Source organism: Schizosaccharomyces pombe, assembly GCF_000002945.2.
Source record: "Schizosaccharomyces pombe strain 972h- genome assembly, chromosome: I".
NCBI lineage: Eukaryota > Fungi > Ascomycota > Schizosaccharomycetes > Schizosaccharomycetales > Schizosaccharomycetaceae > Schizosaccharomyces > Schizosaccharomyces pombe.
The window spans coordinates 78,738-94,211 of NC_003424.3; the positions used below are offsets into that span (position 1 = coordinate 78,738).

The 15,474-nt window shown below is 33.0% G+C and overlaps 4 protein-coding genes and 9 long non-coding RNA genes across 13 annotated transcripts, besides 1 other annotated feature; 5 read left to right on the forward strand and 8 right to left on the reverse strand.

Annotated features, from left to right (window-relative positions):
• Nucleotides 1-942: 942 nt before the first annotated feature.
• Nucleotides 943-1,031: an LONG TERMINAL REPEAT.
• A 1,699-nt stretch (nucleotides 1,032-2,730) lies between these two features.
• On the reverse strand, nucleotides 2,731-3,608 carry SPOM_SPNCRNA.603. The gene has a single exon (NR_150964.1). It is a non-coding gene; the product is annotated as a non-coding RNA (long non-coding RNA).
• A 590-nt stretch (nucleotides 3,609-4,198) lies between these two features.
• ght3 (plasma membrane gluconate:proton symporter Ght3) lies at nucleotides 4,199-6,049 on the forward strand (the record flags this gene model as incomplete). Its single annotated transcript, NM_001018190.3, has 1 exon — nucleotides 4,199-6,049. One exon carries the CDS (start codon nucleotides 4,199-4,201, stop codon nucleotides 5,864-5,866), a length of 1,668 nt encoding a protein of 555 aa, NP_592790.1. The 3' UTR covers nucleotides 5,867-6,049.
• Nucleotides 5,094-5,462, reverse strand: SPOM_SPNCRNA.2039. Its single transcript, NR_191406.1, has one exon. It is a non-coding gene; the product is annotated as a non-coding RNA (long non-coding RNA).
• Nucleotides 6,050-6,828: 779 nt separating the features above from the next.
• shu1 lies at nucleotides 6,829-7,541 on the reverse strand (the record flags this gene model as incomplete). The annotated part of the gene is made up of 1 exon (NM_001018191.3): nucleotides 6,829-7,541. One exon carries the CDS (start codon nucleotides 7,539-7,541, stop codon nucleotides 6,861-6,863), a length of 681 nt encoding a protein of 226 aa, NP_592791.1. The 3' UTR covers nucleotides 6,829-6,860.
• Nucleotides 7,059-7,282, forward strand: SPOM_SPNCRNA.2040. Its single transcript, NR_191407.1, has one exon. It is a non-coding gene; the product is annotated as a non-coding RNA (long non-coding RNA).
• Nucleotides 7,542-9,463: 1,922 nt separating the features above from the next.
• Nucleotides 9,464-11,552, reverse strand: str3 (siderophore-Fe(3+) transporter Str3). The gene has a single exon (NM_001018192.3). It carries the CDS (start codon nucleotides 11,520-11,522, stop codon nucleotides 9,630-9,632), a length of 1,893 nt encoding a protein of 630 aa, NP_592792.1. The 5' UTR covers nucleotides 11,523-11,552; the 3' UTR covers nucleotides 9,464-9,629.
• Nucleotides 10,781-11,044, forward strand: SPOM_SPNCRNA.2041. Its single transcript, NR_191408.1, has one exon. It is a non-coding gene; the product is annotated as a non-coding RNA (long non-coding RNA).
• A 52-nt stretch (nucleotides 11,553-11,604) lies between the features above and the next one.
• On the reverse strand, nucleotides 11,605-11,943 carry SPOM_SPNCRNA.2042. The gene has a single exon (NR_191409.1). It is a non-coding gene; the product is annotated as a non-coding RNA (long non-coding RNA).
• SPOM_SPNCRNA.604 lies at nucleotides 11,944-13,016 on the reverse strand. The gene has a single exon (NR_150965.1). It is a non-coding gene; the product is annotated as a non-coding RNA (long non-coding RNA).
• Nucleotides 12,131-13,016, forward strand: SPOM_SPNCRNA.139. The gene has a single exon (NR_150268.1). It is a non-coding gene; the product is annotated as a non-coding RNA (long non-coding RNA).
• Nucleotides 12,212-15,301, forward strand: SPOM_SPNCRNA.605. Its single transcript, NR_150966.1, has one exon. It is a non-coding gene; the product is annotated as a non-coding RNA (long non-coding RNA).
• On the reverse strand, nucleotides 13,017-13,278 carry SPOM_SPNCRNA.2043. Its single transcript, NR_191410.1, has one exon. It is a non-coding gene; the product is annotated as a non-coding RNA (long non-coding RNA).
• hhy1 (hydrolase) lies at nucleotides 13,650-15,142 on the reverse strand. The gene has a single exon (NM_001018193.3). The coding sequence runs from the start codon at nucleotides 15,132-15,134 to the stop codon at nucleotides 13,743-13,745; it is 1,392 nt and encodes a 463-aa protein (NP_592793.1). The 5' UTR covers nucleotides 15,135-15,142; the 3' UTR covers nucleotides 13,650-13,742.
• Nucleotides 15,302-15,474: the final 173 nt, after the last annotated feature.

Sequence of the window (15,474 nt, forward strand, 5' to 3'; positions counted from 1 at the left end):
TCATCAATAGTCTTTGATATGTCCTAGAAATTGTTATATACAAATACGATGAATTGTTGCAAACGAGTTTCTTTATTTTTTCCATGTAATTTGCTACAGTCATCATTAGAAACCATTATTATTATTATTATCATTTTTAATTAACTTTCAATACTGTTTCCCTATATTATTATCAATACATATTATAAACGCGCTGCATTACAACTATTTCCATTATACGTGCAAAAAAAAATATTATTCATGTTAAAACCAAATCAGAAAAAATTTTTTTGTCATTGCAAGCTCTACCTTTTTATATGTGCGCTCATTCCAATTTAATTAATTTTTGTTTTAGGTCACCTTATTTTGAGAATGTATATTTTTTTATTAATGTTATTACACGTGTTTATTTTCAAATTGAATTTACTACTATGTATTATATAAAATATATTTACACTTTATTTTATTAATATTTTTCTAAACAACTTACTAGTGACATTGAATGTTCCATAGGTCGGAGTATTGGTTCCATTTACAACTTTTTTAGATATTTTTTTAACGTACATATCATTATCGCCACCTTCAATTTATTACATTTTCTCTTTATATAAGTCTAACTTTATAATTTTTTTTCCAGTTCATTTTCTGTCAGTGGCTTTAATCCTTTTACGTGCTTAAATTCATTTTCTTTTGTTACATTATCCTTATTTATTCATATGTTGTTTTCACACTGCTTTTCATATCTTAGTTTCGATACTACAATATGCTCACTATACGTAGTATTTGATTTATTTAAATGAATGATTATTCTCTTCATATCAAACAGGTGGTGAATTTTATCTCTGAGATGTACTAGCTACTCGCCAAGCGCTGAAAGTATTAATCTCTTGAAGGAGACATTCATTTGTTTACGTGTGATCTACAAATACATATATATATATATGAGTAGCAATTTTATAATTATAGTTATAAGAAGTCTAAAAGTGAACCGTCACTCATATAGGTTATAAGCTAACTTAAGAAACGAGGATCATTTGTAGGTTTATTTATAACCTTTTTAATCCACATCTTTAATTATCCGTGTAAACAGTCGGTTAGTTAACTATACGGATTAGTTGGCAGATCTTTACTAGTATTCTAACGTTTACCAAAGCGACAAAAAAGTTACGGTTAAGTGATACAAAAGAAAGAAAGAACAAGAGCTTTGGAAGTAAATGCTAAAAAAATTTTAAGTTAACTATTTATTGCGTTAAAATAGCCCTATAAAAATTGTGAGACTTATTTGACTATAATGAAAAGATCTTGAAGAATCATAAATTACTACTCAAGCATATTTTGTTGAATTATGATAGCTATAAGCTTTATTTGCTACTTTATGTTTTTTTATAAATTACTACTCTAGAAATATTATATACGAAAAATTGTGACTCAGTTACATTTCTCTATTATTATCATGCCATCAACCTAAACCGCTCAACAAAGCAGAGTACTTAATGTCAGTACGATAGAGACATTTGCTTTTTGGGAGTAATATTGATAAGTTTGCTGAAAAAGAGACGGTAATATTTCTGTTATGATTTCTAAAATAAGTTACATGCAAAGGATTTTTCAGCAACAACGTAGAGGAGAAGATTGAGTTAACGTAATTCTGTAAACTAACATCGTAAAATAGAAAAGAAAGTAAGCATCCAAAAGCCATTTGTTTCCCTCGGAACACACGACGAGTTAGATTTAACTTATACACTATTCGCAGTAAAATGTGAAGAAAATAAATAAATGCGGTAGCAGGAAAACTAACAATATGTTTAATCTTGTGTACAGTTAAAATGTTAAGGAGTGCGATTCATGTGTAATAACTATTAAATCATGTACTAATCAAAAATTCTCAATAAATTAAATGCTTGGATATTTGAATATCTGTATTAATATAGACTTTGCAGACTTTAAACCAGACAATCAGCTTGAATGTCGTTTGGCTATTAGCTTCAATCGAGCGTTCCTTGCCTGTTTTTTCCAAAAAAAGGAATTGTTGTTAACAAGTTACGAGTTGCGGAAGTTCATGAATGATCCAACTTGAAAAAAAATATACTTCTAAATTTGCACCTTTAACCAAAATAAATATTTCTTTTCAAAGCCTTTTTCTTTCGCGTTAATTGGAAATCGTATTTTTTATTCGTTTTCGTGAAAATCTGAGTATCCCTTCAATAGCTCTTTTTATGTTTTCTATTAAAATAATAGTTTGTAAACAAAAATAAGAGTAAGGTAATACATTCACCACTATTTCACTATACTCGCAGAAGGTAGCGCTTTATCACGAAGCAAATGCAAGTATGAATAGCAAACGGTTCCAATGAGTGGCTTCCAAACAGCATCCCTTCTTTAAGATATTTTTAAGCTACGGGATAAATAGGTTCGTGATTGGAATTTTCTTGTTATTTTTCAGAAGAAAAAAAGCTTTGAGTCAACTTTAGTTCTAATTTGATTTAACTTAAACAATGAAAAAAAAAGTAAGAGACTTTACATATTAATAGGAAGTTTGAATAATTGCTTCCATTTTCTTTAAAAATATCAAAGTGTCAGAAGCTTAGTAACAGTTACGATTAGTCAGCTCGAAGCATATTTTTTAAAGCATGCTTTAAGAGTTGATATACATTCTGCGCTTTATTTACTTTTAAAAACTAAAATGCCGATTCAACTTAAATACAGTAACCTAATATTAGATCATTCCTTTGTAGACCGATCTTGTGGAATAGAAAGTGATAAATAAGCATTACGGTTTACTTGTTCACTTTCGGATTACGAATATTAACGATATCAAAATAAAAAGTGGTAATTAAACTTACTAAAGAACAAATCATTTGTCTAAGCCAATATCATATGGGTTAAACATATAAATGAAAACGACAAAAATTTTAACGTGAAGACCATAGGTAAAATGTGTAACAGAAAGTAGCAAACAGGCTTAACAGCAGCAAAATAATGCACCCTAAATTGGAAGTTTGGCAAGGTAACTTCTAAGCGATTGAACTACCATTTTAGTTTGTTACTCATTTCTTGCTTTTCCTTACTCGTTTACTGATTTTCTCCACATTTATTTACATCTCCACTTTTAGTATTAACTTTTTAAAACTTTATTCACCGTCGGCCTTGCTAACCCAGTTTTCTGTTCTCCACTCCTTTTGAATCGCAAATTTAGAGCCTTTAATTTATGGTTTTCTAGAGCTTTTAAACTTCAGTCTCGAGTTTTAACATCAAAAACGCCCAATCATAGTTATTTTTACTACATCATTTAAAGTTTAACAGCTGAGGGGTACCTTTCGTCATCATGCTTGTCATGCTCTCGACAGCCAATGTTAAACGGATTACAGGTTCGGGGCCGAAAAGCATTTTGAAAGAAGTGCGGAGAAACTCTTTGAGGTAGTTGAGAGATGTGAACTCTAAACCCATTTACCGTTTGAAAGTGCGCTTGCCAGCCTTTTTGCGTTAAACCTTATATTAACCAACAGTAAAAACGGGTCTTTCAACGTTTTAGCAAAATGAGTTGCTTAGTGGATTTACCTCTTAAAGTTTCGAATAGCTGATACTGGGTGGGGCAAAGTTTATAAGTTGAATGAAATGTGGAGAAGTAAATAATTTACGGTTTCATATACTTCCAAGTCAATTCTACGTCAGCCATCCAAGAAACATGTTTCAAAATGGAATAGTATATTAAGGACAATTTCTCTTCCTTTATTCTCTCAATCTAAACCATTAACTGTTTACTCTGTGCTTGCGTTCATTCAATTTATTGGTGTGTTAAGAAAAAACCCCTTGCGGTCTTTTAGTTTAATAAAGTTCTTAACGAACTTTTTAACACATTTCTTATTGTTATTGTAATCTCCCATTTTTCTGCTTTACAAAATTTTCGTTTGTGTCGTATTCTATTTAAAAAAGTCCTTGGCTGATTTCGAATTCTTGCCCACTTTTAGGGTTGCTTTTACTTGACATTTGCCTAATTTTCCCTTTGTTGCTTTCATTTGCATTATACTTAATTCTCTCGTATTTATTCATTCGTTTCGTTTTTACGTTTTTTAAAAAATCCGTGGAGTTTTTTCTTTCTTTCTTTAAATTCTCCATTAAAATTTCCTTGTTTGTATCGTCTTTTACTTATTTTGATTTTGAGGACACTCTTTTTCATCCTTTTTTGCTAATATTCTCCTGATCTTTGAATTCGTTAAATATGAATAGGTTTATTACATCAATTCTCGTGGTGTTTATCTCAATGTCCGGATGGTTGCAAGGCGCCGATACTGGTTCCATTAGCGGCATCTTGGGCATGCGAGATTTTCAATCTCGTTTTGCTGATCGTTACAATCCCATTTCAAATTCCTACAGTTACTCAGCATGGAGACAAGCTTTGTTGACTGGTACAATCAATGCTGGCTGTTTATTTGGTGCTATGCTTTCTTCGCCGTTTACCGAAAGAATTGGTAAGAAATACTCTATTTGCTTTTTCAGCGGGGTATATATTATTGCAGAGCTTCTTTTAGTCACAGCAGTCCCTTCTTGGATTCAAGTATTGGTTGGTAAAATCCTTGCTGGTGTTGGTATCGGAGCTTTGTCAGTCTTGAGTCCTGGATACCAATCTGAAGTAGCACCACCACAAATTCGTGGTGCAGTTGTTGCAACCTATCAAATTTTCTCGACAGGTGCTGCTTTAGTTGCAGCCTGTATCAATATGGGAACTCATAAACTGCGTAAGACTGCATCATGGAGAACTTCTTTTGGCATAAATATGCTTTGGGGAATCCTGTTAATGGTTGGTGTACTCTTTTTGCCTGAATCACCGCGTTATCTTATTTACAAAGGACGAGATGAAGAAGCTCTTCGAATTATGTGCAATATGGCGGAACTAAGTCCTGAAAGTGAAATTATTCAAACTAATTTTAATACCATTAAGAGTGATATTGAAATAGAAATGGCTGGAGGTAAAGCAAGATGGATAGAAATTTTCGGTAAGGATATTCGATACCGTACCTGCTTAGGATTTCTTGTCATGTTGTTCAGAGAGTTGATTGGTAACAATTATTATTTCTATTATGCTACACAAGTTTTCAAGGGAACTGGTATGACGGATATATTCTTACCAGCCGTTATTTTAGGTGCTATTAATTTTGGTACAACGTTTGGTGCTTTATACACAATTGATAACTTAGGACGTCGTAACCCACTAATTTTTGGAGCTGCTTTCCAATCGATATGCTTCTTTATATATGCCGCTGTAGGCGATCGAAAGCTCATATATAAGAATGGTACTAGTGATCACAGAGCAGGATCTGTAATGATTGTGTTTTCTTGTTTGTTTCTTTTCTCTTACTGCTGTTCTTGGGGCCCAATGGGCTGGGTAATTGTGGGTGAAACTTTTCCCATTCGTTATCGCAGTAAATGCGCTTCTGTAGCCACATCGGGAAACTGGCTGGGTAATTTCATGATTTCTTTTTTTACTCCTTTCATTAACAATGCGATCGGATTCAAGCTTGGTTACATTTACGCCTGCATTAATTTGTTTAGTTCATTTATGATTTTCTTTTTGGCTAAAGAAACTAAAGGTCTTACTTTGGAGGAAGTCAATGACTTATACATGTCCAACATTAAGCCATGGGAATCTTACAAATATGTAAGAGAAATTGAATCTCATCGTATACACTTTAGTAAAGAAGAAGAAAAGCGTGAAAGAGAGAAATCGAAAGGTATTCGCGGCCAAGAAGAAGAATTCATTGAAAATGCTGATGAAGACAATAACGATAGTAGTTCTTCTTCAGGATCTGTCGTGTCTGCTGTCAAGCCACGGAGATCCGCTGTTTCCAACGATCGCTTTTCAGAGGATTCACACCCTACGTATATCTAAACAAATTTTAAAATTAAAATTCTAAATGTTCCTGTATTTCTTTACATTTATTTTGTTTTTATATTGATAGCGAGGCAGTTCTAGATTTATTATCATGAGGCCGAATATTCTAAATTTTAAAAAATGAATAAGAGCTTTGAAATTTCTGTTTTTGTATTGTTTAATGAAATATTGTTGCTATGATTTTCTAATTTTGAGGTATTTGTTTGTTATTCGAAGTATGGCAATTAGTATTTATCCCTGTGATGCGAAATGATACCAAATTTCCAGTATTTTTTTTAAAATCCTTCCTATTCATAATAATTTTTTCTCTACATAACGTTGTCGTTAATATATTGTTAAAAAAAATTTTTTAAGGCGCAAAGAAGTAATGCATACATTGGAAATTCAAAACTTACAGAAAGTCCTTCTAAGTAGAAAGAAACCGCATTGCCCCATTAAGATGTAAAGCAGTTTAAAAGATTACCAATGATTTATGTAAAGTTAAAAACAATACTTTCTTTTTAGTGGTAGAAGGAATGAGCTCCTCCTCTTTTTTTTACTACCCAAGGGAGGGCGATCACTTGTGAATTTTTTTCTCAAAACTAAACTTATTTAGAGTACCATTTGATAAAAATTTATTAGTAAAAATTCGAATAAAAGTATTTATTAGGCCGTTACATGCCACTAAATCAATCACAAGAAAACGCTTTCGAATCATAATAGCAATTAAAAATAGCTCTTAATAATACTTTAATATTAATAGTTTTCTATTTTCCAGATGTCTAACTTATGTAATTTAAATCACAAAATTGATGACTTATACTAAGTAAATTAATTAAATAAATTGGCCAATAAAATAGAATAAAAGCATGTGATAAGAGTATTAGCAGGACTCAAAAAATGGAATGAATTAGAGTCATAAGCCTTCAATCATTTTGGCTTTTTTTATTCATTTTTTAACTTTGGCCATAACTATCCTAGTAAATAATGGTATTGTTAAAGAACAAAGTCTTCAAAAGTTTAAAACCAAGTAAAGACCTACGGATAATAAACAACTAATGAAATAAGAAGGCTTAAAAATTGTTGATGAAGCAGAAGAGGAATCAGAAGAATCAGCCGATGCTGTATAGACGTCTCCCTTTTCGATATCTCCAGCCTCTTGGAAATGTGTATAATTGCAAGTATAATCTGCTACGGTGCTATCAGCAGTATCAATTGTCCAATTTCCATAAACATAGTAGGAGTCTATATCTGAATTCATTGCAGCCGCCGTTGTCATATTGGGCTTATTTCCATCACCACCACAGAACCAGTATAAATTTTCAGTAAAAGTATCTGCTGACCAAGTTGTTCCGCTCATGTCTGTGAAATGAACTTCCTTTCCGCTGTCACAAATCTCCAAAACTGTATCGTTTGCACAATTCGCAACGTAGCAGGACCCAGTAACGTTGTTGGTTTCACTTAAAATAGTAGTATCACAATAAAAGCTTCCATTAAAACGAACAATTCTCGTAGACAAATAATTTCCTTCAACGTAGTTTAATTCAGAAATTTCGTTTGGATATGTTAAATTCGCGTAGAATCCAGAAAATGTGAAATCGACAGTCTCTCCTTCCTCATTTGAGACGTATGCAGAGTTAATGCCTTTTAAGAACAAGAAAATCAGCACAAAATAAATTTTTAAAGAAATCATAGCTACTTAATTTTAAGCAATTAGGCTTTAAAAAAATAACTGGTCGTATTTTATTTTTTCCAAGATAGTTTGTTTTTGTGCCATCTTATATAGTACTGGAAATTCAATGAATTAAGCTAAATTATCTGATTATCTTGATAACTGCATCAGACTATCCCTCACTAATTGATTCTAGATTGATTAATTGTTATTAAAATATATAAATATCGAGTTAATTGCTCGAGACAACCGAAAATCATTTAACTACCAGCATCATCCCGTACTACGAACCGCATAATCCTAGCCTTTCTGAGGAACAATTTTAAATTACACCTTGATTGCGAATTTTTCAAAAGTAGCGATGCAACTTAAAAGTAATGCAATTCTAAGATAGCAGTATTCTATTTGTAAATTTATCATCAAAAGGCGCAAAATCATTCAAATTTAAAACTTGAAATAAAATAAACATCAGAATCATGTAAATCTATTCTTTCCAAATTTATAACACTGATAAGATTCTTGCCGATTAAAATTAGTTACTTAGCCAATTCCCATAAACCATGTGTGCATTATGCACAACTGCCGCATCCTTGTTAACTTCTTATGTTCCCACTAAGATTGATGACGAAACCTAATTACGATTTTACTTATCAGATGGATATTGTGCATAAAATCTAGGCGGGAGTGAAAAACGGTGCAAAATGAAACATTCGGTGATGATATAACGAACGGTCTACAACTACTGCTTTACCCCTCTGATTTTTTCCTTGTTTTTTAGCTCATTTAATTTTCCTTTCTAATCAACGATTTTTCTTAGAAATTTATGTTTGCATAAGACTATCATAAATCATCACAATTCACTAATTGATTATTATCCTCTTATCGATCAATAACACACTGCATTTCGAGTTCTGTGCTTACAACCGAGGCGTGCAGTTTTTAGAACTTGATAAACTAATTGAATTTTCATTAATTTACCTCGATTACATTTCATTCCTTGAAATATATATACCTTCCTAGAAGGGTAAACAAATATTAATGAAGTAGATAGGTTTTAGATTCAATTAGTTTCTAAAAACTTCCTCATAATTTTTCCGAACCAGATGGTGACTTTTCTACATGCTCTGTGTACTTGAATAATGCAACATGAACGCTCAGTATTCTAAAAAATAATAATACTTGTAGCAGTTGAAATCCCATAGCGCACGATATGCCATAATTAAGTAGTGCGTTGCCCGCTAATTCTCCGTACCGTCTAGATTGGCATGTAATGTTCCATCAGATAATCAATAAGGTTTATCAGATTTCACAGCCAATTACTTCCGGGTATTGTATATCACTACATCGGAGGAAAAAGAATAAATTTCATATATTGGTTCTAGTCGGCGTACAAGTCTTAGAATGTATATTATTTTAAATATTTTATTTTTTATATTTTAAATTTTGACGTGACTGTAAACTAACTCAGCAATCCATTACTTAACATTTTTTTTGTTGGCAGATTTATTACTATGTTACTTAAGGCAGTTCGCGTTAGTACTAATTATGTTGCTTTTATTTTAAATATTGAAGACGAACAGTACACACTTTCATATTTTTTTTTTTTAACAATTAACTATTTTTTCTCTAAATAACTTTACTCTAAACGTTTTCCTGCTATAAAATCAATTTAGATCTGAATTATCTCGGAATGAAAAAAACGAATTAATTGATTTTTCCGTTCTATCATTAAAAAAAAAAGAGCATGATAATAAAACCCCCAGTGTTTACGTTATTTGTTGAGTTTTCTGCAAAATAGTGTCTAAGGCTACTTACGTTTCGAATTTAATGTACGAACACAAGTTTGTGAAGCTGCATATACTATTTCCTTGGCTAAATATTTGAGGTAAATAACACATATTATACTTGTATTAAGAAAAATATCGAGATTTTATAATATGCAAGCTGAAATGAATATATTACCCAACTAACCACAAGGGATTCCCAAAAAAATGAAATTCAGAATAATATGATAATTAACTAGCAACACAATAATGTGCGGATTATATAGAAAGGCCACGCAAAAAAACCCAAATAAACTAAACTAAAACAAAATTTCTTTTAAAAATATCAAATAATTATTTTTTCCTCTTGTGTGGTTTCTTTGTCCCCCTTTTTTTTATGATCTTGATCTCCTTCAACAGCATTTTGTTGATTGCCGAGGTAAAAATTACTTTGCCAAAATGCTGCAGCTAAAGGTATAAACGATAAAGAAACTGCTGGAACAAGTAAAAAGAACATGCTTCTGGAATATGCTTTAATGGCTCCATCACGAATTTCTGTGCCAACGGGATACTCTCTTATGAGAGAGGAGTCGCTGTAAAAGTTATAAACTTGTGTATCATTTATAGAAGATGGCAAGTATTCTCTTAGATACTTTGGTACTTTATTTGAGAAAATTGGAGACGCGATTGCCGCTCCGATAGCTCCACCAATATTGGTATAAAGTGGTAACAAAGAAGAAGCAATAGCTAAGTCTTGATGAGGCACAGAAGCTTGGCATGATACCTGAGACCCCACCACACTGAAGGAACCACCCATACCAATTAGAATCAATGACCAAGCCAAATCTACTTTTCCTGTAGCCGCGAAATTTGGTCGTATCAAAATGCCGTATCCCACAATTTTGATTACTAAACCAATGATTTGCAAATACTTGTACCTGTGAAAAACCCGGTGCATGGCACCTGCAAATACTCCAAAAACACAAAGTGCAATCGTCATTGTGTTGTTGAAGTATGTCCAATCTCTGTAAGACCAATCGTATAAAATCCAAGTATATGTTGTAAAGTACATCGATTGTAAGTAACCCGCTAAATAATAAAAGAAATCAATAATAACAGCTGTAATAAACGTTCTGTTCATGACTCTGCGAGGACATGATGGATAAGGAGCAATGAACATTTCATAACCAGAGTATGCGATTAATATTACCCCTCCAACGACCATCATTGCAATCATGCTTGGATTTTTCCATCCGTTCTTAGCATAACTAGTCAAAGAAAATGGCAATAATAAAATTGACCATCCAACTCCTAATAATATTAATCCAAAAAGGTCAACTTCCAAGACAGCTTTCCAGAGTTTTTGCCATTTAGATTGTTTATTTTTGTTCTTTTCCTCAGTTTGATAATTAATAATTTTCTTGATGTTTTCATCTTTATTAGCTTGTCGTTCCAGATACATCAAAATAATAACCGCAGGAGTCATAACAGCTGGCATAATAATTGCAAACATCCCATAACCCCATCTCCAGTTAGAATCTATAATACCCTGAACAATAAATCCCGTGAACCAAACAGTAGCTATGTATGGAGTACTGAGCAAGGCTGTCATAAATCCTCGCCATTTGAGGGACGTTAAGTCGCCAACGACAAGGGTATTTAAATAATCTAACCCTGAGCTGCCGATTGAAATGAAAACCGAACCTATAACATAAGCAGATATAGTTGAACTTGAGGCTACAACAATGAATCCAATGACATAAAACAGTAATACAAGAGTGTAAGTCATAGGTCGTGAAGTAATATCGGAAAATTTTCCTAGAATTGGTTTACAAACAGAAGAAATAATCGCAGTAGCAATCTCTAAAGTTGAAATCATAGAAGTCCTGTTAAATGAGGCTGTTGCATACACTTGATAGCTGTATGTTGTTGAAGATTGAATGGCACTTGCCCAAGAACAAGCAAGAATTGCTATACCAAACGCGTACGCCAAGTACATTCCTCTTTTATTTTGATATATAGAATCTCTCACAGCCTCAATTTTTGATACTCCTCTGTGCTGTAAAGAGTTATCCATTTTGGAATATGTCTCATTGGTATTGTAGCCCGATCCTTTTTCCTCGTCAGAAGAGAAAGCCTTTTCAAAGACAAAATTTCCATTTTCGCTTTTCTCCTCCGGCTTTGCATCCTGCAATTCAACTTCATGATCTGATATAGAATGTGTTTCTTTTGCTTCCATGATTATTCAATAGTAAACAAAATAATATGCAATTGCTTCGCTGGATGCACAACTTCTTTTATATGCTTTTATGGACGCTTAACCTTAAATCGCATATCAGATCATGGTTCGGATTATGAAAAGTTTTTGCCTTATTTTGACAAAACTCCAAACGGCACCGCGGTTAAGAAGCTCGAATTGAAGACTTTGACAAATGAGATCTCCACTTTAGTTAGTAGTTATTCGCAATTTCCTTCTTTGTACAGTGATATGCCGATGCCAAGACAACCCTGGTTACTGATTAGCTAATTTATTAATCCGATAAAGTCGAGTATAGTTTGAGCGATTTTAGCTAATTTTAATTTAGTCTTTTGAAGCAGTGAATAAACTTAACATGCGTGTTTTCCTACTTATTTACTGAGTTTATTTGTTCATACATCTTTAAAATTTCTCAATTCTCAAGTATTAATTATGCTAAATATCAGTAACTGAAGGGATTGAAACATGTGGTTACATGAAGCCTTGGCAAGCAAATTTTGAAACTACAGTGCACTGTTGTTAAGCTAATTAACTATACTTATGTCACATATTACATCGTATGTTCACTTCAAAATAGATATCGCTATCAGATGATCTTTGCTTTTCGTCGACTTTTGTCTTAAATTATCAGATTGCCAACGTCACATGAAATCGGAAAAAATAGTTGTGTTGCGAAATACTTCACATATAGGAGTAGTAATTCCGTGAAGTCTCAATCCTTCCTCTCATTAACTTGGTGTTTATTTTTTTAAAATGCTTTTCTAAGTGTAAACAGTTTTATCCTAGTAAAAGAAAATTTAATGACCAAAAACCCATATCTCTCTAGTTTCAAAATCCTTAGTAGTCTTCAGCGTATATTAATTGCTGTGGAAAACCTATGTCTTTTTGGGATGGAGTCTGCAAATTTTTTTTATTAGTTTTTATGAATTCTGGCTTATGAACTCTTATTAAATTTCATAATCAAAAGCACCTTTGCCAACTTTGACTAATATACCTTAAGAAAATTTCATTGAACTTTCTTGTTCTCGAGCAATTTATTCTCGACTAACCAAAATTTTATTTGATTTGAGCCTTATTTGTTCACACTAGGAGCATGAAACTTTCATACCGTTTTATTTGAGCTTTGTATTTTCGTGCACCAAACACAACCTAGGTTGTAGTATTATATCAATTTTTGCTTTATAATTTAAAAGACCAGACGACATGCAGCTGATTTTCAAAGTTGCATATGAAGGAAGCTTGTATAATTTGACTCTTCTCTCATGGGAGGTAAAATTTTTATTATTTTTTTTTTGGGAACCGGCGTACTAATGGACATTTGATCAGATAAATCGGAGTTCTATCAACCGCAAAAAGGATATAAAGGCGAGGCTTTCCTTTTACAATTTTGATGATAGAGGTTAAATAAAAAGTTTTTATTTTCCGTATTTCATTTTCCGGTTACAAATTCGTCCTTTCGGTTGGCATGCAAAAATGAACATCCTTGTTATCGCTATAACATTTTAATGGCTGCAATTTGTCAGCACGCAGTAATTCTGTAAATATCTTTAGCAATCGCGGATTTTTTTTTTTGAAAATTAAAAATTATAAGTCAGACTAATGAGTGCAAAAAAATTTCCATTCCATCTTAACCCTATAAAGTCATATCAGAAGTGGAACAGTCAACTTGCTCAAGTGTCTTCCATTAAACCATCTTATTTGACCAAATAATATTGTTAAAGGCATTGAAAGTACCGCTATTATCTCATCTGATAGTGACCATAAAATCATGAAATGGTTAACAGTGTTGAAGTGAAACCAGAACAAAGAAAACCATGTTTCAACACGCCAGAATTAAATTAAAAGGCTCAAAAAATAAAAAAAAGGATGTTAAATAGGTAGACGCGACGATTACTGTTTAATAATGAATAGCAGACTCGGGATCATATTATACTCTTCAGTAATGTTACTTTTCATTTAAGTTAAATGATAACAGCAAAAACAATCATAAGTTTTAGGACTTGAACGTGATATTTGTTGCGCTAAATAATGAACTTTTTGAGCTTAACGAAAACTTTGAGAATTCACTTATTTATCAACTACAAAGAAAATTAACTACACAATTATTTGGTTCGTTCCATTTGTTTTCAATCAAAATTTTTATTGAGTAAAAAGCTTACACATGAAGGATATAGTTACAGTTTGTCATCCGTTGATCAAAGCTTAAATTTCTTTCCAGCGGCCTTTCACATCCACTTTGGCACGTTCTTGAAGCTTTTTTCCATGCTTTTTAGCCTTATCAATCAATTTTGGTTCATCAATCGTTAATAAAACATGATCTTCCACAATCAGTTTTCCATCAATTACTACTGTCGCAACATCAGCTCCAGTAGCAATATAAACCACAGCAGATACAAGATCTCTAAGAGGTTGCGCATAAAGCTTATTAGATAAATCTAAAGAAATGAAGTCAGCTTTTTTGCCGACCTCTAAAGAGCCCAAATCATCTCTTCCCAATGCCTTTGCACCATTTATTGTAGCCATTTCAACGATTTTCTCAGCGGGAACTATAGACGGATCACCATGTAAAGCCTTTGGAAGCAAAGACGCCATCTTCATTTCTTGCAATAGATCCATAGTGTTATTACAAGGACATCCATCACAACCAATCCCAACTATTATTGACTTCTCGAGCATTTCTTTTAGTGGGGCGATTCCACTACCTAGTTTGGAATTTGATACCGGGCAATGAGCCACAGAAGTTCCATTTCCGTGTTTCTCCAAAATTTCTAAATCTTGAGTATCGAGATGAACCATATGTGCTAAAACAGTCTTTGGTCCTAAAAGACCTAGATCTTTGCAGTATGTCATCGGAGTATGTTCCTTGCTAGCAAAAAACTCTCTGTCGGCTTTTACTTCTGCACAGTGCATCGTAATTCCAATATTATTTGCTCTGGCAATTTTAACCATTTTACGATACAACTCTTCAGAAACACCACCAGGTGTTCGTGCTCCGAACCATATCTCGACTCGGCCATTTCCTTTCCCATGGAATTTGCTATGGCTTTCAACTGCTTGGTTGAGCGAATTAGAATTTTCAATCAAACCCTCATGCATGCTAACTCCAGTTTGAGTAGCATACCTTGGTTGATCCATTACCACTTTTCCTATGCAACCCCTTATTCCCGATTCTATTACCGCTTTGACCGCACCCTCAATTCCATACCGTTGAGCAAATAGTGCCTCAACGAATGTTGTGGTCCCAGATTTTAACATTTCCGCAATGGTTAATTGCGAAGCAACGTATCCATCTTCTTGGGTGAAATTACCCTGCATCTTCCAAACAGTGTCACATAACCAAGAAATTAGAGGCAAATCGTCGGCTGCAGAACGCAAAAGTGACTGTGCTAGATGTACATGGAGAGATATGAGTCCAGGCATCACTATATGGCCTTCTAAAGATTTATGTTTTTCATTTGGATATATTGAAACTAGTCTATCCGTTTTTCCTATATCATCGATGGTATTAGAACCATCCTTGACTAGTATTGCTCCATCAATTAGTATATCACGTGTTGGATTTACCGTAATAATATTAGCGTGAGTATACAACATTTTTCGGTAAATTTTGATTAAATTTATCTGGTATATATATATTATTAGTATGTATTATCCTATTCGGTAATAATCCGCTATGTCGGATAACTTTAAATAGATAAGCGGCACCCGCAACTTAACCATCAACGACCTGTTTGGGCTGTTAGTAATAATTATTTATTCTGGATCGATTTAGCTTTATTGGTTTGGTAAGCTAATACGTAGTAGTAAATTTTTCGCCTTCAAGATTTTTACAACGCCAACGAAATAATTATAGTTCAACTATTCCTCCAATTTTGACCTACTGTATAAATATAGTGGGAAAAATTCAGTAATCACTATTGGCTTAGTTTGAGGG